Source organism: Pan troglodytes, chromosome 14 (assembly GCF_028858775.2).
Source record: "Pan troglodytes isolate AG18354 chromosome 14, NHGRI_mPanTro3-v2.0_pri, whole genome shotgun sequence".
Classification (NCBI taxonomy): Eukaryota; Metazoa; Chordata; class Mammalia; order Primates; family Hominidae; genus Pan; species Pan troglodytes.
In genome coordinates, this window is record NC_072412.2 from 57,826,934 (window position 1) to 57,850,702 (window position 23,769).

The window sequence follows — 23,769 nt, forward strand, 5'->3', positions numbered from 1 at the left end:
GTATTGAATAAGTGCTCTGAGGAAAAATAAATCAGGTAAGGAGGATATGGAATTGGGGTTGGGAGAGGTATGAATCCAATGTAATAGAGTGATGAAAGGTTTCAGTGAGCAAGTGCAAAGTCCTTGAAATTAAACTGATTTTTCTGGAATGTGTTTCAATCTAGGGAAAGCAAAAGCTAGACTGCAATTAATTGAAGAGTGAATGGAAAAGAGGAAGAAAATTACTAATAAAAGAGGAGCAATGGAGTAAATAACTTCTCCAAGAAGCTTGATGCTAAAGGGAAAGCATGAGTTCCTAAGCACAGGTAGAAGAGGTAAAGAAAAAGTAGGAAAAAAAGGCTTAGAAACAGATAGGTGTGTAGGTTGGAGGATACAAAGCCAGAATGTGAAGTTGCACAATCTCTCAGAGGCCATCTTTCACTCTCGTCTGTGAGAATATTGCTCCCTAGAGTTGTGAAACAGGTGTTACCAACTCATCTGGTACACTAACTCCATCTTTGTTATAAATTGGAAAGAAAGAACATCTATTCTCAATAGAGCAAGTACAGGCATATCATGGTGGTTTTGACTGGTTGGGATACAGACAATAAACAAACACAGATGTAGAATTTATCAAAAAAGCTAATGTCACAATGGAAAGGTAAGTTGAAACTAGGAATAAACAAAATGTTGGCCACATAGCATTGGAAGCTCAGAGGATGGTGGGCCACTCATGGGGCCCTTTACTTACACTGTCTCATTTAGTGTTACCAACAGTCCTGTGGCCGGGCGCGGTGGCTCACGCCTGTAATCCCAGCACTTTGGGAGGCTGAGACGGACAAAAATGGTGGTTAGAGTTCAGTCCTGTTTCTCCTTACCTGAGGTCCACTTGACAGTGGTTGGCATTTTTATCTGGTATGGATCTGGGTTTCCAAAAAATTCAGCGTCAAGATGTTCTTTCATTTCTATAGGAAACGAAACATTTTTTCCTTATTCCAGGATGTTCAATTTACTTTTTTGAGGCTAGCTAGGTAGGTACCTGGAATTTCCCTTGAAGAGACTCAAGATTTTTCCTTTATTACTATACACGGGAAGATCCAAGCGGGCCCTTAAGAGGGGTCCCTGTTATGTCTCTACTGGATGCTTATGCACGGTATCACATCATTTAGCTTGGAACAAACCTAGGGGAGAGATAACATAGCTGTCCTTAAGCACCAGAAAAGGGGTTAGACCTCTGGTTGAATGTTAGAACTAGGAATATTTAGAGACAGATTTTCCCCTCAGGTAAAGGAGGAAAAAAAACACTCTTAAAAACCTGTCCAAACATAAAAGTTGTATCTTGAGTTCTCTAACAGAGGCATTTCAAACGATGCTATACAGACAAATGAATTATATGGTACAGATATTAAAAAGCTGAGTGTATCAAAGCTTGAATTTTATTTCAAAATGGCATGTTTTGGGTCAAAGTATGAAAAAACAAGGGCATAGTTATGTTTTTGTTAAAGTGAAAAAAATTAGGTAAAGTTTATGTAAGTAGACTGATGACTTTTGAAAATATATCACTAAGCATGTACTTAAGTGTCAAAAACCTCAAGTCAAATCTTACAATGTATTTCAAAAGCAAAGCTAAAATTCATTCACTGTGGTTAAACTGCATTTCATAAAATATTTGTTGAAATAAACTTCATTAAAACATAATTATACAGATATTTTAATTGTATATATATCAGGTACACAGAATAAAAGTCCTACTCTCTAGAACATGAGAAGTCAATAAATAGAAAAGATATACAAAGTGGAATGAACATAAAAATGACTAAGCATGTGATCTTCACATTCATACAGTTTTTCAACTAATCTTTTACAATTAAAAAGTCACTTATTTGAAACTGTAGAGTTGATATATGCCATATTAGTTTGGAACCTTACAAAACAACTTTAGTGGTGTTATTTATGTGTGGAGAGAAAACTGTGTATGTAACTATCATGTTTCAGGGGACATGACTTAACAGTTAAGTTTTTTATGTTATAGGGAAGAAAACAAGCATTAGTATCAGGTATCTTAGAAATGCTATCTAAACTAGAATGACATTTATTCAGTATGATATGTTTTTTCCCTAACTCCATTCTAATTGCTTAAAAACTATCAAGTGAAGTTACAGAAGTTAAACCACTAAATGTGGCATCTTTTCTTACACAAAGTATCTTCTCTTAGAAATGCGGTATTTAATTAAGTAACCTTCTTGGTGACCCCAGTTATAATCAAAAGAGGCCACGAAACTACAGACTACTGACAAAAAGTGTCAGTGCAGACACTTTCCATCAATCAACAGGCAGTCCAAGGGACGCAAGAGAACACAAGTCTGGGTAACATGAATTTGGTAAGAAAGCAGGCTAAACCTCCTGTGTCTTAGTATTCGAAGTGAGTCATTCTATACAATTTTTGACTAATCCGAGAAAGGCCAAAAAAAAGAAAAAAGTATTCTATTTAAAGGCAGGGAGGTACATGATAACTTTTAAAAACATGTCAAGGCAAACATACATTTTTACCTAGAAGACCTCATTTTCTAATTATGCATCATTACTGTACTTATATTTAGTAAAGTGAACAGGGTAGTATTATAACCTGTTTATATTCAAGGAACATAGTAAACTAGCTGACAAAATTTACCTTTCTTAAAGAAAAAACTCAGTCAGTTGAAATTGACAAGGTAGGATTAGCTTTCCAATGTAGAGGACAACTCTTGCCATAACATGAATGTTAGTAAAGGAGCTCACTGCTGTGACTGCTTAGGATACATAGGTACATGGCCAACTCCAGACCTAAGAGCAATATAAAGCTACTCAAAACAAAACATCCCACAAATAATAAAAACCCCATTCCCTATCAGAGCTTTATTTCTCTTATGTTGTATCAGCCTCATAGTACATCCGGCACAGTGCTGCATTAGGGCGGCATACAAAAGCATCAATTTCTCTTCCCAACTCCGTTAGCTGTTCCAATGAAGACACACAAGGATAATGATCTTTTAACATATCTGGCAATTTAGAAGTTTTCTCTTGAAGACGTCGAGAACGTCTCACTGGTGTTAAAAACTTCAGCTCTTTAAATGCGGAATTTGTTTCATCAAACTGCACCTTCTTTTTCACACTGAAAATTAAAACAATATTCCAGAGTTCAAAAACATGTTAACATTTTCACTCTGTACTTTCATGATATGTACCATACTATATAGCTTGTATGTTATAAGCATGTAAAAGCATGTAATTGTCTTTTAGAGCGGTACTATAAGCTCACTGAAGTGAGAAACTTATCCTTTTCTCAATTTGTCATTACAACTTGTATACAGTAGATACCTGAGTATCTGTAGAACTGGCTAATTCCTGAATGCCAAAACCTACTGTTATTAATAACACACAGATTAAAGTAAATTCAAATAAAAGTTTTCTTTTTCAAAATGGCAATAGTTAGGGAAAGTAAATACAGTATTTAAGAGGTGAAATGTTCTAATGACATTCTATTTGTTTAAAAACTTTTCTGTTTTCTTTTTTGTTTTGAGACAGGGTCTCGCTCTGTCATCCAGGCTGGAGGACAGTGGCATGATCTTGGCTCACTGCAACCTCTGCCTCCTGGGCTCAAGTGATCCTCTCACCTCAGCCTCCCAGGTAGCTGGGACTACAGGCACACAGCACCTTGCCCAGCCAAATTTTTTTTTTATTTTTTGTAGAGATGGGGTTTTGCCATGTTGCCCAGGATAGTCTTGAACTCCTGGGCTCAAGTGATCTGTCTGCTTCAGCCTCCCAAAGTGCTGAAATTACAGGCGTGAGCCACCATGCCCGTACTGAAATTTCTATATTAATAAATGGTAGCTGTAATCTGAAGCTATCTCAAAGATTTTTAAATGCCGTTATTATCCCCAAGCATGAAAACAAATCATGGTACATTTTAAAAGTTTACCTTTGCAAGTATGGCGTAGTAGACACATTATATTTAATTAAGCAACTTGTTCTCGTTTCTGTATTGGGGGTTTTAACATCATGGGTTGGATCTTTTGTTTTGTTGTCTTGCTCTTTTTCACAATCTTGAAATAGCAAATTTCTATGATGTTTACTCTCCATTTCCAGTTTTTCTGGATCTACATCAACACCTGTATCTTCAATACTGACTTCTTTGACTTCTTCCTTGCTTGCACAAGACTTCTCCATATTTTCTCCTATAGAAAATACATTTATAGATTAAGCTTTTGGCTGAATTTTAAGAACAAAATCAGAAGACATTAAAGTTGTTCCTAGTTGGCCACATTTTCAAAATACAAGAACACAATTGCCATCTCTGAACCATTCCTTTTCCTCAGCAAATACTGCTGCCAACTATATAACAAATACTATTATAAAATGAAATAAATGCTATATATGAAATGAGAACAAAGGATTATTAAAACCCACAAAAATAAACAACTAACTTTGCTTGTGGTATAGGGAGATGGTTAGGGAATGCTTCACAAGCGAGATTTAGGCTGGGTCTTAAAAATGAGTACTTGATCAAGACCAAGGAAGACAACCTTCATATGGCACATAAAAGAAAATGATCTATTAAATTAACATAATGTTAAAGAGCCAGTGTGTTTAGAATATAGGGTAAGGAACAAGGTTAGGAGTGGGAGCAGGAGGTATTGAGCTTAGATAGGTAAGCAAGAGCTAGATTGTAATGAGCTTTATATGAAAGAAGTTTGGTAAAAAAAAAATTCACCAGAGACAGACATAATTAAATTTGGTCAATGTAAAGGACTGTCTAGAATGGCAGAGAATGAAAAGTAACAATCTGTGATGGCAAGAAGACAAGGTTGTTGTAATAGCCTAAGTAAGTTAGGAAGAGATCAGATAGGAAGGAAGGGTCCAATCTGAGAAATATTTCTGCGAACATTTTTTTTTTTTTTTTTTTTTAGAGACAGGGTGTCTGCCATTCTGTCACCCAGGATGGAGTGCAGTGGCATAATCTTAGCTCACTGCAGCCTCAACTTCCCAGGTTCAAGTGATCCTCCTGCCAAAGCCTCCCAAGTAGCTGGGCCTAAAGGTGTGTACCAACATACCCAGCTAATTTTTACATTTTTTTGTAGAGATGGGGTCTCACTATGTTGCCAAGGATGGTCTCGAATTCTTGACCTCAAGCGATTCTTCCACCTTGGACTTCTGGTGTTGGGATTATAGGCGTGAGCCACCACACCCACCCGAGTCAGAACTTATTAACAAATGAATACATGACTGTGTAGGAATGAGTGTGCAAATGTATTAGGAGCGTCTTATCCAACATTTCTTAAGAGTCATAAATGCCAGAGAAGAGTTTTTTCTTTTCTTTTTTGGGAGAAAGGGATGTTGGGTATGGGAAAGGGATACTGGGCATGGGAAAGCAGTGAGGGCAGACAAAGAGTTCAAAATAAAACATGTTAGGCTGGAAATACTTGTGAGACATCCTGGTGAATCCATTGAGCTGAAAAAAAAAACCTCTGAATTTAATTATTAGGAAAACTATTAAAAATTTTTACTAAGAGAAGTTTTAGTTGCATGATAGTGACTGAGTTTTAAGTGGAAGCTGAAGAAGAGAGAAAAGAATATAGATTAATTCAACAAATATTTAAGTGCCAAATATGTGTCAGGCATTGCATTAGCACAGGAGACTCAATGGTCAGGAACATCAGACACTGTCCTTATCTACTGAGTTTACATATGCAAAAGACAGGACAAACAACTACATAGTACAATCAAATGCATCAAATATTGCATAGGGAAAAAACAGGGAGCACAAAACAGGTGCACTAAACCTAGGTTGAGAGGAGAGGGGATGGTATATCAGGGAAATCATCAGGGAAGGCTACTCCAAGGAACTAACAGTTGAATTGAAGTCTAAAGGATAAGCAGAAATTAAGAAAAAGTAGAAGATTGTCTTGGAGAGACCTGGAGGGAAAAGAGAGTAAAAACCTTTCAGGAAATGGAAAAAAAGAAAGAGAAATTCAGGGATGTAGGGGAGAGGGAAAGAGAAGAGGCTGGACTCAGGAATTTATGCAGATGAGTGACAGAAGATTTTGGTTGCAGTGTTGAGAATGGATTGGAATGAAGAGCAGAGAGGCAGGAAACTTAAGTTTGAAGACCACTGTTATAGTCTAGGTGAGCGTGTAGGTCATCTTGACTATACAAAGGAGAGTAGGAATGGAGTGAAGTAGATAGATCTTAAGAAATACTTAGGAAGTTAAACTGAATTTGATTAGCTGGGGAAAAAAGGTTGGGAACTGGGAAAGAAAGAAGGAGTAAACAATCACACCAAGATTCTGACCTGGACAACCAGACAAGGCCATTCATTAAGACAGAGAACTAAAAGAAGAATCAGGTTTAGGGGAAAATTATGTGTTCAAGTTTGGCTATTTGTGTTTCAGGTAGCTGTGAAACACCCACGTGGTGCTTGTTTCTTATTATTTGTCCTTTTTTTTTTTTTTTAACCCTCTTCTGAACTACTTCGACCACTTATGTTCTTTTGCTGTTCACAAATAACTGATTTGTGAAATTGGTTTTATATCCAGAACTTACAATTATACATTTCAGAAAGCCAAGAGTTTATGGATACCTCCTTACCCCATCTAAAGACTAATGATACCTGCTAGAAAACACCAACTAGTACTATCCTATAAGATAGGAAGAGCAACTTAATCAGAATACTGCTTTTATCTTTCCACATATCTCCAGAAATAGAATTATGAGAGATCTTTTTATGAAATTTGAATTTCCACTTCGCTGTCTTTTGTGAATAAGAGACAGGACTGGGTTATTCTTTTTTTTTATTTTTCTTTTTGACATGGAGTCTCACTCTGTCACCAGGCTGGAGTGCAGTGGTGCAATCTCGGCTCACTGCAACCTCCACTTCCCGGGTTCAAGAGATTCTCCTGCCTCAGCCCCCCAAGTAGCTGGGATTACAGGCACATGCTACCATGCCCAGCTAATTTTTGTATTTTTAGTGGAGATGGGGTTTCACCATGTTGGCCAGGATGGTCTCGATCTCTTGACTTCGTGATCCACCCGCCTAGGCCTCCCAAAGTGCTGGGATTACAGGCGTGAGCCACCATGCCCGGCCAGGACTGGGTTATTCTTAAACTTTTCTCCTCCTTTTGTTTGTGGTACACTAGTCTTTCCTCGGTTTTCCCTTCTCTCCCTCCTTCTCAAGCTCCTTCACTAAATACTACTAGTAAGATCAGATCATATAGATGTTCCATATGTTCCCTTGGTACATATTAGCAGTCACCATAAATTGAAATAATCCCTGATGAACTAAGCATGCTGCCATTAGAAGCATGACCTCCAACACAGCTATTAGCATATTAACCCCAATGAACAAGTTTTTTTTTTCAGTTAATACATGTAATCAAAAACTTACATAACATACTTAATTTAGAACTTTAGTATGCTCTTTGATTTTTTTTTAAGGTTTAGCCCTTCAACCTAGATCTCTACATCTTAAATTAATTTTGCATACTAAAAAGGTACTAATACTGTTCTGGAAAGCAATCTGGCAGCATATATCAGGAGACTTTAAAAGTTCAAACTGTTGGCCGGGTGCGGTGGCTCACACCTGTCATCCCAGCACTTTGGAAGGCCAAGGTGGGTGGATCACCTGAGGTCAGGAGTTCAAGACCAGCCTGCCTAACATGGCAAAATCCCATCTCTACTAAAAATACAAAATTAGCCGGGCAAGGTGGTGCATGCCTGTAATCCCAGCTACTCAGGAGGCTGAGGCGGGAGAATCGCTTGAACCCAGGAGGCGGAGGTTGCAGTGAGCCGAGATTGCGCCACTGAACTCCAGCCTGGGCAACAGAGCAAGACTCTTTCAAAAAAAAAAAAAAAAAAAAAGAAAAAGTTCAAACTGTTTGACTCTTGTTAAAATTAATCAAAAGAAAATAACTAGATATATAGGCGATGGTATATAATATGCACTCAAATATTTGTTGACTGTATAATATACAGTTACAGCAAATAATTGAAAACCATTTTTCTAAAGTTAATTAATATTAATGACTACAGTTTAATGACTTTACTATGTGTCATAGACTATGATACTTTATAAATATTATTTCATTCAATGGTCCCCCAAAATCTGTATTTTACAGATAAGAGGGTATTTTTTGCCTAAAGTCATATCGACTGGCATAAACTTTATCTGAATCTTAAAATGTTTTTATGACTGGCAACTAATGAATCTCTTATCTCCATCTACTATCCCCAGCAAAGAGAATTCTTGAATGAGCTTTTCTAGCCAACACAACAGATCACAGAATTTAACAGGTGAAAAGTCTAGATATCTAGTCAAACTGCCTCATTTTAAGGCAGACAAAGCCTAGAGAGACAATGCAACTTTCACAGACATTCAGTGACAAATCTAAATATTGAGCCAGATCTCCTAATTAAAAATTCTTTATACTACGTAAAGCCACTTTATCTCAGAGGTAGGTCAACAGAAGTATGAGGAAGGAAACCTACATATTTTAAAAATTTAAAAAGATAAAAGAAAAACGAATTCAGCAAAGAAACAATAAAACTACAATTCACAATGAAATACCATCTCACACCAGTCAGAATGGCTATCCTTAAAAGGCCCAAAAAATAGCAGATGCTGGCAGGGTTGTGGAGAAAAAGGAATGCATTTACATTGTTGGTGGGAGTGTAAATTAGTTCAACCATTGTGAAAGACAGTGTGGCGATTCCTCAAAGACCTAGAGACAGAAATACTTTCAAACCAGTAATCCCATTACTTGGTATATACCCAAAGGAATATAAATCATTCTATTATAAAGATCCATGCACGCATATGTTTATTGCAGCACTATTCACAATAGCAAAGACATAGAATCAATCCAGATGCCCATCAATGATAGACTGGATAAAGAAAATGTGGTACATATACACCATGGAATACTATGCAGCTATAAAAAGGAATGAGATCATGTCCTTTGCAGGAACATGGATGGAGCTGGAGGCCATTATCCTTTGCAAACACAGGAACAGAAAACTAAATACTGCATGTGGGAGTTAAGTGATGAGAACACATGGACAGCTAAAGAACAACACACACTGGGGCACATGGGTTGGAAGAGGGAGAGGATCAGGAAAAATAATGGATGCTAGGCTTAATACTTGGGTGATGAAATAATCTGTACAACAAACCCCCATGACACACATTTACCTTTGTAACAAACCTGCACATCCTGCACACATACTCCTGATCTTAAAATAAAAGTTAAAAAACAACAACAACAAAAAACTACAATTCACATGAAGGATATAAAATAACTAAAACTTACCTAAATTAGCTTTTTCTTGACTCTTCATTGTTAGAATATCTACAATCGTGTGTCGCATCTCTTCAATAGGCTTAATTTTTTTAATGAAGAAAGCAGATCCATGTAAGTTTTATTTTCTCTGACATTAACTAGGTATCCAAGTTGCGATTAAATTTTCATACTGTATTTTAAAGTAACAGAGTGGCTCTTAAACCATGCTTCTCAGACCACTTACAATTAAGATTGAAAAATGGCTGTCTTGGCTGGGCACGATGGCTCACGCCTGTAATCCCAGCACTTTGGGAGGCCTAGACGGGCGGATCACGAGGTCAGGAGATCAAGACCATCCTGGCTAACACGGTGAAACCCCGTCTCTACTAAAAACACACAAAAATGAGCCGGGCGTGGTGGCAGGCGCCTGTAGTCCCAGTTACTCGGGAGGCTGAGGCAGGAGAATGGCGTGAACCCAGGAAGCGGAGCTTGCAGTGAGCCGAGATCATGCCACTGCACTCTAGCCTGGGCGAGAGAGTGAGACTCCATCTCAAACAACAACAACAACAACAACAACAACAAAAAACGAAAAATGGCTGTCTTTTCCAATTTATTGAGTAAAAATGAAGGATAGAATTTCTTTTTTTTTCTTTTTTTGAGACAGTCTCCCTCTATTGCCAGGATGGAATGCAGTGGTGCGATCTCGGCTCATTGTAACCTCAGCCTCCCAGGTTCAAGTGATTCTCCTGCCTCAGCCTCTCGAGTAGCTGGGATTACGGGTGTGCACCACCATGCCCAGCTAATTTTTTGTATTTTTAGTAGAGGCAGGGTTTCACCATGCTGGCCTTGAACTCCTGACCTCATGATTTGCCGGCCTCCCAAAGTGCTGGGATTACAGGTGTGAGCCACCACGCCTGGCCTAGAATTTCATATTTAAAAACTTCCTCCATAATTTTACTTAAGTCTTGCTCCTTTTCTCTTACATTTAAGTCTATGGTTATATTTTTGTTTCATATGCTATGAAATGTATCTCTGAAGAGCTAAGGTTGATCATCTCAACATATTTCATTCATTCAAAAATTTTCAAAAAATTACTAAGTGCCCATTATTTACCTAAGCATTTGCTATGTTCCATCCAACACAATCAAGATTAGGGAAGGTGTAATTCACAGTCTTAGTTCCAGAACTGAGTCCTGAATTACTCAGCTATCCTGCTTTCAGTTTTCTTGGCTAATTTTTTTTTTTTTTTTTTTTTTTTGAGACAGGGTGTTGCTCTGTTGACTCAGGATGGAGTTTAGTGGCATAATCATGGCTCACTAGTCTTGAACCCCAGAGCTCAAGCAATTCTCCCACTTCAGCTTCCCGTATAGCTGTGACCACAACTGTCTACCACCAAAAAAAAAAAAACTTCAAAAATTTTTTTTTTTTTTGCAGAGATGGGGGTCTCACTCTCTTGCCCAGGCTGGTCTTGAACTCTTGGACTCAAACGATCCTCCCGCCTCAGCTTCCCAATGTGCTGGGATTACAGCCGTGAACCATCATGCCTGGCCACTAATTTTAAGAGATGGGGTCTATGTTGCCCAGGCTGGACTCAAACTCCTGGGCTCAGGCAATCCCCCCACCTTGGCCTCCCAAGTAGTTGAGACTACAGGTATCCACTACTGTGCCCAGCCATGTTGGCTAATTTTGATTCTTGTTTTCCAGCAGCTTTTCCTCTGCTGTTACATCCTGCTGTTTACATTATTGCTTTCTATGTGAGCCTTGGCTCCAGTTTTGCATCCTTGCTACAATGTCCTTAGCTGCCTTAAGTAATGTCCCTTCTGATACAATGTAGTAGGGGCCTAACACTCCCCTCCAGGTAGCATTCTGTCAAATATAGTTACCATTCTAGGAAGTTTTACACATGACAGCCACTGAGAGACTATCTGCTGAATATCTGATTTTTTATTTAAGTGAAAAGTCTAACAGCATTCGTTGATTTTGTTGAGACAAAGGTGAATAGATCTTTCTTAAAAGGGAGTTTTAAAAAATTATCTATGTAAACAATCTCCAGGAATGTGTTTCTGAGAAACCTGGTCAAAAGGAAATATATTTTAAGAACATGTATCCATAAAAACAAAAACCCAACCAAACAAAAAACTCAAGAAATGATTTATTCTATACCCAAAACTTTGTGTATCAATACGCTAGAAGAGATAAGGAGTATGGTATCAAGCCACTAGAGGTAATAATGTTAGAGAAACTGGTTTATTGCCATTTTCTGTATGCAGAAAGGACCAATATATACAGTGTGTATATATATATATATGTGTGTGTGTGTATATATATATGTGTATATATATGTGTGTATATATGTATGTGTATATGTGTGCATATATACGTGTATGTGTGTGCATATATACGTGTATATGTGTGTGCATATATACATGTGCATATATGTGTGTGTATATATATGTGTATATATACATATATCAGTACATTCGGGTTTACTCTTAAAGAGTTCTCACACAAAACCAAGAGAGCTTGATAACATTTAAAAAGCGAATTTAATCCCTTTTGCTTTATATTCAATAAACAAATTTTAATATTACATTCAGTCTCCCAGTAAACTTCCAACCAGGAAATGCATACAATAATATGCTAAAACATTTCATGCAGAAAGTTTCATTAAATATACATTTCAGCTTATATCCATTTTCTAAAATCTGATTATTCCCAATACAGGAATAAAAGACTTAGAAAGCCAACAAACAGCTTTTATAATGCAATCCTTGCAGTCTTTAAACATTTATTACCACTACATATACAAAGAAAATTTTCTCAAGTTATGTTGTGATGTGTTTCAAATTAATTCCGAATTGTCTACTACACTGTAATTGTAAAGATCAGTAAATTTTTATCTTACCTGAGCCCCTGCCAGAATGGCTTTCTCATAGATTGCAATAATATTTTCAATAGGACTTGTGATTGGTTCAATAAGTGCAAGACATATCCAATACTTAACAAGCTTTTTGGCATCTGGAATATTTTTAATCAGGTCATTCAGTGTGACCAGTATATCTTCTTTTGGACATCCCTAAAAGAGCAAGAAATAATGTGTGTAATATTTTTTAGCTTACAAAGTATGAACAATAATTGAGCCTACTATAGTCAAGATCAATGATAATGATAGCCCTAAGCATAAAGCAAAAAAAATGAAACAGTTGAGAAATTTATTAGTAAAAAATGAACACTTATTTGATCTTGATTTTATCCTCATATATATTGTGGGATTCCATTTGTTAATACCTTCTACCAAATGTTTATGAGTAAGAATAGTCTGCGGAGTTTTTTTTCCTCTTGTCTTTATCAGGTTTTGATATTAAGATTAAAATGAATCCGTAATGGTTTATGTCACAGTTACATATAATTAAATAATAGGGCAGAAAAAGTTCATAGTATCAAAAGGAAAAACTCCAACTGAGCAGAAATAAACTCTAATTCTATTCTATTAGAGACTCAAGAGTTTTCCTGATTGTAACTTTTACTGGTGTTCAGAACCACAAGAAGTTAAAAGATGCTCATGAAGAGTAAAGTTTGAAATCATACCTTGAATTCAGTTTTGCTGTGGATCTTACACACTAGTGGGTGACCAAAACAAGATTAAAGAACAGTCAGGAAACAAAGATATTATCTATTATTAAACAGAATACTGTTCTGGAGCTGATTATTATACTCCATAGGATTTTGGTCCAAATAGCAAAATTCTGCAATAAAGTCAAAAACATGATGATGATGTTGGCTTAGATGAATGGGATTTTGTTTCTTTTTTTTTTTTTTTGAGACGGAGTTTTGCTCTTGTTGCCCAGGCTGGAGTGCAATGGCACAATCTCGGCTCACTGCAACCTCTGCCTCCCAGGTTCAAGCGATTCTCCAGCCTCAGCCTTCTGAGTAGCTGAGATTACAGGCGCCTGCCTCCATGCCCAGCTAATTTTTGTATTTTTAGTAGAGACAGAGTTTTACCACGTTGGCCAGGCTGGTCTCAAACTCCTGACCTTGGGTGATCCGCCCGCCTTGGCCTCCCAAAGTGCTGGGATTACAGGCGTGAGCCACCCCACCTGCCCAGATGAATGGGATTTTTTTTTTGAGTATTTTAGGTAACTTAATCTGTGATAATAATGACTCACACAGTATTTGTGTTGCTAGTCTTTGGTAAAATGTGTAATGAACGTAAAAAATAATGTGTAAATATAATGAATAGATGTAAGAAACAAAATATTAGAAGCAATAAGTAAATATCACCTCAGTGTATTACATATTAATTATCTCAGCGAAATCAAATATTTGTAATTCAGTAAAAAAACCCAATTATCCCTTTGATACAGGCTGAGTATCCCTAATCTGAAAATCCAAAATCTGAAATCCAAAACTTTTCAGTATCAACATCACAATGCAGATGACCATCATTAACACTGCAGAAAATGTACCTATAGGCGACAAGGTGAAAGTATGCAACAGGCTTACTGAAGAACTAGAGCAGCATTTATCCAGAACAGAAAAAGAAATCATGTCCCTTTATAAAATCAAAGAGAAACTTCTAAGACAAAAACCATTGCTAATGAGGCAGATGACTCTGAAGTAAATATCTTAAAAAGCCACCCAGCAGAATGCCTCCTTATCCCTAGAGGACCCACTTCCTGGTCCCTCAACTGCTTCTGGTGTTTCTTCTCACCTAAAAAAATAAAACACAGTGTAAAATACCTCTTAATTAAACACAACATCAAAGATGGAGATTGAAAACGTGCTGCTGTTTGTTGTTGCTATTGTCTAACAGCTGATACAGGCGTTCTGATGATGCTACTGTGCTGCTTAGTTACTCTGAACATATTTTTCACTGTATTAATGTGTCTTTTTTTAAACTGTTAATTAATTATGTGTGAATAAGTGTAAGAGAATAATTGCTTATTGGTAGCATGGAAATTCAGAGTGAGGAATGATGGTGTTGCCAAACAACCGGACTGTCCCATGGGTGGCTGACAAAGTGACACCTTTGCTTTCTAATGGTTCAATGCATACAAACTTTGCTTCATGCACAAAACTATAAAAAGTATTCTATCTTTAGGCTACGTGTATAAGCTGTATATAAAACATGAATGAGGCCGAGCGCAGTGGCTCACACCTGTAATCCCAGCACTTTGGGAGGCCGAGGTGGGTGGATCACATGAGGTCAGGAGTTTGAGACCAGCCTGACCAACATGGTGAAACCCTGTCTCTACTAAAAATACAAAACATTAGCCAGGCATGTGGTGCACACTTGTAATCCCAGCTACTCTGGAGGCTGAGGCAGGAGAAGGGCTTCAACCCAGGAGGCAGAGGTTACAGTGAGCTGTGATCACACCACTGCACTCCAGCTTGGGTGAGAGTGACTGTCTCAAAAGCAAACAAACAAACAAAATGTAAATGAATTTTGTGGATCCCATCCCCAAGATAACTCATTATGTATATGCAAATATTCCAAAATCCAACAAAAAACATCTTCAATTACTTCTGGTCCCAAGCATTTTGGATAAGGGATACTCAACCTGTATATTTATATGAACTCAATGCAAAATGTAGTCAATTAAAGGCTAATAAGCTCACAATTAATGAATGAAGCAGTGTATCTCACAATTAAATAATTGTTAAAATAATCTCACAGTTAATGTTAAGTCAACATAGTATCACCAACATCACCTGGTCAAAAAGACTGACAATATAATTTAATGAAATAATGCTTATGAAGGTAATTTGCAAACTATAAAATGCTAAGCAAATATAAAGACTCTACCTCATTAATCAAGTTCAGGCATTCAGAAAATGTGTTGTTTACTTTTTCAGTAAATAATCTTTGTTCATCTTCTTCTGCCATGGTAGTCCAAAAAGACCCAACTGGTTTTTCATTTTGTCCTTCAGGCTCATGCTGAGTAACTACTGAATTAGGGGGCCTTTTTAGCACTCTTCCTTTGCCAGCTTTCCACTCACTCAGACGAGCTCTATAGTTAGAAGCAGATATAAATGTTACTTTGAAATTGCTGACAGAACTCTGTCAAATAGAGAAAAAGTTAAAAGAAAAAGTCATATTTTTAAGTAATCGTACTCTAATGGCATATATATTGTTCACAAGCTTGAAGAAATATTAAACATATCAAGGTCAATTATGCTCAATGATTCCATGAATGCATTTTTTGATTTGAGATTATAAAGTATTTCCCAATTATTATTAAGCATTTACCTTAGATTTTAAAAAGCAACCTTATAAAACATACTCAAACACAAAAACTTTTAGGTCATATTGTTCCACAATATAAATTTGCCTGCATATGACAGAAGAGAAACCATGAAAGAAAATTCTAATGCAGTCAAGGAAATTATAATCCAAATCTACAAACAGTACTTTATTGAAAACTAAGGTAATAAAGAAAATTATATCTACTCACTTTCTCTCTTCCGAGGTTTCTTTGGGCTGAGCTGATCTACTCTCAACAGTTGCTTTTCCTGCAGTATGTCTTCGCTGGTCAACGGGCTCTGACTTTTCCATCAGTTTATCATTAGACAATGAAGCAGGCCTGGCTACAACTTCAGATGCTATGGATCCTGATAGTGCCTTATTTCTTATTATACCTTGAGAAGAACTGGTTTTGACACTAGATAAAGCTGTTTTTGACTGTAATAGTTCTTTTTCATGAGGCCCTTTCCGGATTGTAACATTGGCAGAGGTTCTACTGATGCCTTGTTTCACAGTGTCCCGGCTATTACTGTGATGACTTCTAATAGGAGGTCGCACAAGTTGTGTGTTCTGAGATGTAGTGCTCACAAATTTAGTAGTGGCAGTCATATTGGAGGATCTATTACTTTTCACTGTTACACTGCTGGTGTTTACAGGCTGAGGTTTTGTGGCTTTAGGGATAGTGGCTGAAAGTTTCTTTGCTGCTGCAGAACTCTCATCTTTGACTTGTAGAGGTTTTCTAAATGAATTAATCTTAGACTGAACAATCTGGCCACGATAAGATCCAAGCACAGGTTTCTTGGGCATGTTAGCATCTTGCTTTTGTTTTTCTGTAGTCATTTGTTTCTTTTTACTATTGTTTTTAAGGTGAAATGCCTGGCTTAATGTCATATGTTGACTTTGGTGATCATCTTCAGTTAGTAACAAATGCGGAGTTTGATTACTATCCTTAGGTTTATGTATGTCAATTACTACAGTTGAATTGGTTAGTTCATTTGAAGGTTTTAAAGGAATACAATGTTTCCCCACCACCGTATTATTTTTGCTCTCTGCAGGTCTCTTCATGTTTTCTTTATCAGCCTAAAAGAATTATTTAAGAAAAGTGTTTAGGAAAGGCAAAATGGAAAAGGGGACAGTTTAAGAGTGCTATGTCCACATCTTACCATTTTTGTTTTAAGTTTCAGCACTTTAGTCCCTTCTTGAACTTGGTCCTCAGATGTCACAACTCTCTGATCTCTACTACTTAAAAACAAACAAACAAAATGATTAATCAATCCTGTACCAAGGAGGCTTCCTTTTGGGGAGGAAGAAGAGGGCAATGTTAACAATTAACTGACTTACTAATTTTAAATTTAAAAAAGACCTGAGTTGAAATTTGTCCTAAGCGGCCAGGCGCGGTGGCTCATGCCTGTAATCCCAGCGCTTTGGGAGGCCGAGGCAGGTGGATCACAAGGTCAGAAGTTCGAGACCAGCCTGGCCAAGATGGTGAAACCCCGTCTCCACTAAAAATAAAAAATTAGCCGGGCATGGTGGCAGGCGCCTGTAGTCCCAGCTACTCGGGAGGCTGAGGCAGGAGAATTCCTTGAACCTGGGAGGTGGAGGTTGCAGTGAACCGAGATCGTGCCACTGCACTCTAGCCTGGGCGACAGAGCGAGACTCCATCTCAAAAAAAAAAAAAAAAAGAAATTTGTCCTAAGCAAATTTTTTTTTTTTTGAGATGGAGTCTCGCTGTCACCCAGGCTGGAGTGCAGTGGCGTGATCTTGGCTCACTGCAACCTCTGCCTCCTGGGTTTCAAGCGAGTTTCCTGCCTCAGCCTCCTGAGTAGCTGGGATTACAGGCACACGCCACCTCACCCAGCTAATTTTTGTATTTTTAATAGAGACAGGATTTCACCATGTTGGCCAGGCTGGTCTTGAACTCCTGACCTGAGGTGATCTGCCTACACTGGCCTCCCAAAGTGCTGTGATTACAAGTGTGAGCCATCACGCCCAGCCCTAAGCAAAACTTTTAATTATTTTTAACAGTGTAAACAGGCCGGGCGCGGTGGCTCACGCCTGTAATCCCAGAACTTTGGGAGGCCGAGGTGGGCAGATCACGAGGTCAGGAGATCGAGACCATCCTGACTAACACAGTGAAACCCCGTCTCTACTAAAAATACAAAAAATTAGCCGGGCATGGTGGCGGGCGCTTGTAGTCCCGTAGTCCCAGCTACTAGGGAGGCTGAGGAAGGAGAATGGCATGAACCCGGGAGGCGGAGTTCGCAGTGAGCCAAGATCGCGCCACTGCACTCCAGCCTGGGTGACAGAGAGAGACTCTGTCTCAAAAAAAAAATAGTGTAAACAAATGGCTGAGGAATTTAAAGATATTTTCTAAAAGTCCTAACACTCTCTGCCCATAGAATTTGTAAATACTTAATAATCTTATTTCAAATCATTCTCAAGTCATTCAAACAAGTCTTCAAATAACCTTTAGTAAGTAATACCTCCTTGGGTTAGTTTTAAGTACTTAGTAACAGATGTACTACATTGAAAATACTTTTATTAAAGAGCCCTCCCAGAAGTGATCCAAAAATTACCATATGCCATTCACAGCTTAATTTATATTAGGATACATTAAGAATATGCACTGCTGGTTGTGGTGGCTCATGCCTGTAACAGCAGCACTTTGGGAGGCCGAGTTGGGGGGATTACTTGAGCTCAGGAGTTCGAGAGCAGCCTGGGCAACACGGCAAAACCCCATCTCTACAAAAAAATTAAAAATTAGTTGGGTGTGGTGGTGGGTGCCATAGTCCCAGCTACTTGGGAGGCTGGGGTGGGAGGACTGCTTGAGCCTGGGAGTTGAGGCAGTGGGCCAAGATCCCGTCACTGCACTAGAGGCTGAGTGACACAGAGTGAGATCATCTCTCAAAAAAAAGAACGTTAGTTTCTAGGCGGTATTGCAAAGAAAATCCCTCCTCAAGAAACTGACTTAACTTATTTTTACAGCTATAAACTGGCTAAGGCAGACTGTGAGCATCTCTTAGCAAGTGATTTTAACAATTCTGTGTACTATAACGATAGGAAAAAATATGGTCAATTAGACATGCCATTGATTTTAAGACAGATCCTAAGTTCAGAGATCACATTAAAAGGCGTGATCTCTCATTCTCTGAAAAAAAAAAATGAGGCCAGGAACAGTGGGTCACACCTGTAATCCTAGCACTCTGGGTAGAGAAGGTGGGCAGATCACCTCCGGTCAGGAGTTTGAGACCAGCCTGGCCAACATGGCGAAACCCTGTCTCTACTAAAATCAAAAATATTCACCAGGCATGGTGGCAAATGCTTGTAATCCCAGCTACCCTGGAGGCTGAGGCAGGAGAATCGCTTGAACCCACGAGGCAGAGGTTGCAGTGAGCTGAGATCGCGCCACTGCACTATAGCCTAGGCGACAGAGCAAGGGTCCGTCTCAAAAAAACAAAACAAAACAAAACAAAAAATACATATATGTATATTTTACATTTGACATAATTTAGTAGTTAATAATTTTGCTTACATTGCCTTTCATATCTATTTGTTCTGTCAGCTTGGAGAAGGAACAGAACTTTGACACAACCTGTACTATACATTTTGAACAATGGTGAAGGAAGATCAAAATGTGCCACTTAACAGGGTATCTTAGTAGCTAACTGCCAGCTAACAAAACAAAACTCAGGATGACAAGAACCCATCTTACTCACCTGTCCAGTGGGGAGACTTAATCCTATTCTGTCTTCTTATTATAAAACTGCCCTCAGAAGGGTTATCGGAAATGAGTCTTAGGATATCTATACTTTAGAGATTGTAAAATATAATTGTTTAATTCTGAAAAGCTGCAACACAGGTCGGTTGTCTTATTTAATGATTCACTGCTGAGGTGATAACATTTAAATTGACATCTGTTTTCCTTTTTTCTTTTTTTTTGAGACAAAGTCTCGCTCTTGTCACCCAGGCTGGAGTGTGATGGCCTGATCTTGGCTCACTGCAACCTCCGCCTCCCGGATTCAAGCGATTCTTCTGCCTCGGCCCTCCCTGGAATTACAGGCGCCTGACACCACACCCGGCTAAATTTTGTATTTTTAGTAGAGACGGGGTTTCACCATGTTGGCCAGGCTGGTCTAGAACTCTTGACCTCAAGTGATACACCCGCCTCAGCCTCCCAAAGTGCTGGGATTACAGGCATGAGCCACTGCACCCAGCCAACATCTGTTTTCTGAAAGGAATAAATGTAGTACTTAAGCCACATGAAGCGTTTTATAATTTTCTTTTCTTCCTATTAAGAGTATTATAAACCCCTGACCTTGTTGGATTATTTAAATAAGTGGTTGACAGTCTCTGTCTGAATCCATATTATCTCTACTTATTCCCTAGTAATTTCATTCCATCCTAAGGTTTTTAAGTAAATATCATCTGTATACTAATCAATTCCTGAGTTTATGCTTCCAGCCCCAAACCCTCCCCTGAACTTCAGACACACAATTGTTTGGCATATCTGCTTGGATGTCTGGTTGGTACCTCAAACATAGTCAAAACAGAACTCCTAATTCCCCAGCTCCTCCTTCAGGCTTCCTATTTCAGTATATGGTTATCACCATTCATTTACTTATTCAAATAAAAAACCTAGGATCACCTTTTTGTCTTAAACAAAGAAGTAAAAGATTTATTTGTGAAGGACAAACTGTTTATTCCAAACTAAAGCAACTTATTAATATAAAGTTAGAAATTATTTTTAAAATTCTAGAATGCCAAACTTACACAAAATTGCAAAAATATAAACAGGTCAAAGAATATCTGTATACTCTTTACCCAGGATCCACCTATTGTTAAAATTTTTATCCCATTTGTGTTATCATTTCCACTCTCTGAATGTGTGTGTGGGTGGTATATACAATTTTTTACCTGAGACAATTTTTTTTTTTTTTTGAGACGGAGTCTCGCTCTGTCACCCAGGCTGGAGTGCAATGGCGCGATCTCGGCTCACTGCAACCTCCATCTCCCAGGTTCAAGCGATTCTCCTGCCTCAGCCTCCCGAGTAGCTGGGATTACAGGCACCCGCCACCATGCCTGGCTAATTTCTTGTATTTTTAGTAGAGACGGGGTTTCACTGTGTTAGCCAGGCTGGTCTTGATCTCCTGACCTCGTGATCTGCCCACCTCAGCCTCCTAAAGTGCTGGGATTACAGGCGTAAGCCACAGCACCCAGCCTAAGCCTGTAAGGATGTTATTACTGGTTATCCCTAGAGAGTGAGGGGACCTTTTGCCTTTCTGCTTCATCTACTTTCATGGGTTTTTGTTTTTGCTACAGCTATGTACTATCTAAAATATTTTAACAAAATAATAAAGGTATTTCTGTGGAGGGTTGAGACTACAACTAATAATCTCTAAGCATTGGGGAGGGCCACCCAACCCTTCCCTGATGAACTCCCCCATACACTGAGTAAAAAGCTTTACTAAATAATATAAAGACTGACCTTTGTGTGGTGTAAATAGTAAGTTGATAATCTAGTCTATGCACATACTTTGCTTTATAATTGTTTTTTTTCCTTAGATTGTGAATTAATTTACGTAGAAAACGATAATCTAGGCCGGGCGCAGTGGCTCACCCCTGTAATCACAGCACTTTCAGAGGCTGAGGTGGGCGGATCACAAGGTCAGGAGTCCAAGACCAGCCCGGCCAACATAGTGAAACCCGGTCTCTGTTAAAAATACAAAAATTAGCAGGGAATGATGGCGCTTGCCTGTAGTCAGTCCCAGGTATTTGGGAAGCTGAGGCAGGAGATTCACTTGAACCCAGGAGGTGGAGGCTGCAGTGAGCCAAGATCACGCCACTGCACTCCAACCTGGCAACAGAGCGAGACTCTGTCTCAAAAAAAAAAAAAAAAAAAATTAATAAAACGATGATCTAATGCTGCACCATCCAATAAAGTAGCCACTAGCCAAATGTGGCTACTGAGTGCTTGAAATGTGGATAGACCAAATGGAAATGTCCTGTAAGTGTAAAATAGACACCAGATTTTAAAGACGTTGTACCACAAAAAGATGTAAAATAATATGTAAGCAGTTTTTCTAAATGTGGCTACTAGAAAATTTAAAATTACAGATATGGCTTACTTTACATTTTTATTGGACAGATCTGATACAATTTTACAGAAGTGAAAAGAAATAAACTTGACCTTACCTGGATAACATCTCATTTTCCTGCTTGTATGCAAAAAGCGTTTTTCTTCTCAACAGATGTTCCTTGAGTTTTTGTCTTCTTTGCTCTAGATAACAAAGGTAAGAGCTACAAGTCAATATTAGTTAAAACATCGATAACGGCAAATAAATCTTGTTGACTAAATGAAGAGTTTACTTCCAAAGCTGGTTCCACCTGAGGTCACATCTATATAACAGAAAATTCCCCAATTCAATATTGCCTTTGAGAAATCACCTTAGAAGAGACTGTTACCACAACAGGTCCCCAAAACCCCTCTGCATAAGAATCACATTCTCTACTCCCTGTGAAAAATCTGGAGAACATCATTTTCTACATACAGCTCCTGAAAGCCAAGCTTTAAGAAACTAAATGGTAGAAGTGAGGCACTAGACTCGAAAGTTCTAACTTACCAGAACTGGGTTAGATGAGAATTACTTTCTTCTGCTTTCCCGTGTGTAGAATAAGGGAATAACAATATTAGTTTTGAAGACCCAACCAACCCTCGGTTTCCATAAAGTCGAAGGAGAAGCTGTGAAATTGGAAATAACACACGATGCGACCCCAGCCCTGCAGAAATTCGCTAGGGACCCAAGAGGCGGAGGACCCAGCGCAGGCGCAGTCGGTCCCTGAACCTGTGCAGCCCCGCCCGCAAGCGGACCCAGGGTCTCCGACACCGGCCCCAGCCTGAGGCCCGCGCGTTTCCCCTTGCCTAACGGATTCCTTCTTAGGAGGGCCCATCCCAGCCAGCAGCGACCGCACAGTAACACCACGCAGCGGTTCCTGTTTTTATGATCCGTTCCACAAGGCCAAGAATGAGGCAGGGCGAGGCCGACGCCGCGTTCAGGGATCTCACAGAGCGGGGGAGAGGTGAAGCGCGCCAGCGCAGCCCCAAGCCCCGACCGCCGGGCCCGCGCCCGCCACCGCCACCGCCACCGCCACCGCCACCGCGGCCTTCACCTTTGAATGCGGACTGCGCCCTCTGACTCGGGGGCAGCTGCAGGTCCTGGGGCACGGCCGGTGTGCTCATCGTAGCCTCGGGTCGGGGGATGCGTCTCCGCTTTAGCGCCGAGATAGAACTTCCTCAGACCACCGCCGCCGCACTCTGCACCGCGGCTAAACCGTCAGACGGCGCGGCTGTCGTCTCCGCCCATTGGTTCCTGCGTGAATTGAATAAGCCAATGGGCGTAGGGAGGCGGAGCCTGGACTGCAGTTGCCGGGGCTAGTCTGGTGTCTGCCCAGTTCGGTTGGGACTGAGTCTGCAGGTTTCAAACCTAAACAGCGCTCTTCATCCTGGACGTGCGATGGGGGAGGAGTCGGCCTGCTCAGTCCCCACGACATAGCAGGACTAGGTTGACAAACAACCGAGATGGGACACATCTTGAGTCCCTCACAGTCCTTGGAGGAAGGCAGACGAGAAAAAGACAAGAAAAGTGTTGATTGGCTGCCCTTCTTATTAAACATCGGCGCGTTCACTGACGAGGACGTAAACACCGATCTGGCGTACCACGAGCGTGTGTATTTTCCTTTCACAAATACTGCTTCATTTTGAGCATCATAACTCTGAGGTGGGACGTTATCACCACTTTTTCCACTGAGAGGTGACAGGTTCAGAGGTTGTTTGTCCACGTTTGCACAGCGTGTGAAGGGGAACTGAAATTGGGATCTACTTTCCATACCTTTATTCTAAGCAATTATCAAATGCAAAAAAGGGAGGAGAGGAGGAGAAACAGAAAAAAATGAAGATAAACCTCATCCCCTCCTCAAGGTTATATATAATTCTCCTTTGAAGATAAAATAGCATTTGTTACAGACGTTTTGTGTTTGTGCGGTTAAGTGTGCCGCCATAATCTTCGTTTTTCTCACCTAAAAATACCACCTTCATAAAACCCACACAAACACTCAATCCACATGACAGAACGAAACAAGTCAGGGCTAGAAGGTTTTAAGAGCTACTCGGGAGGCTGAGGCAGGAGAATGGCGTGAACCCGGGAGGCGGAGCTTGCAGTGAGCCGAGATCGCGCCACT

At 39.4% G+C, this 23,769-nt stretch overlaps 1 protein-coding gene across 6 annotated transcripts; it reads right to left on the reverse strand.

Annotated features, from left to right (window-relative positions):
- Positions 1–1,674: 1,674 nt before the first annotated feature.
- On the reverse strand, positions 1,675–23,167 carry CKAP2 (cytoskeleton associated protein 2). 6 transcript variants are annotated; one of them, XM_063792159.1, is made up of 10 exons: positions 22,702–22,896; positions 22,155–22,185; positions 21,727–21,811; positions 16,698–16,773; positions 15,746–16,614; positions 15,097–15,301; positions 12,196–12,366; positions 9,321–9,390; positions 3,938–4,193; positions 1,675–3,130 (listed from the first exon to the last, which is right to left on the reverse strand). In XM_063792159.1, the coding sequence occupies exons 3-10, from the start codon at positions 21,735–21,737 to the stop codon at positions 2,884–2,886; spliced, it is 1,905 nt and encodes a 634-aa protein (XP_063648229.1). In that variant the 5' UTR covers positions 21,738–21,811; positions 22,155–22,185; positions 22,702–22,896; the 3' UTR covers positions 1,675–2,883. The 6 variants fall into 6 exon arrangements, with proteins under 6 accessions (XP_063648229.1, XP_063648228.1, XP_063648227.1 ...); XM_063792158.1 differs by having other exon boundaries at positions 22,155–22,273; XM_063792157.1 differs by having other exon boundaries at positions 16,698–16,776; positions 22,155–22,273; positions 22,702–22,874.
- Between the last annotated feature and the right edge of the window lie 602 nt (positions 23,168–23,769).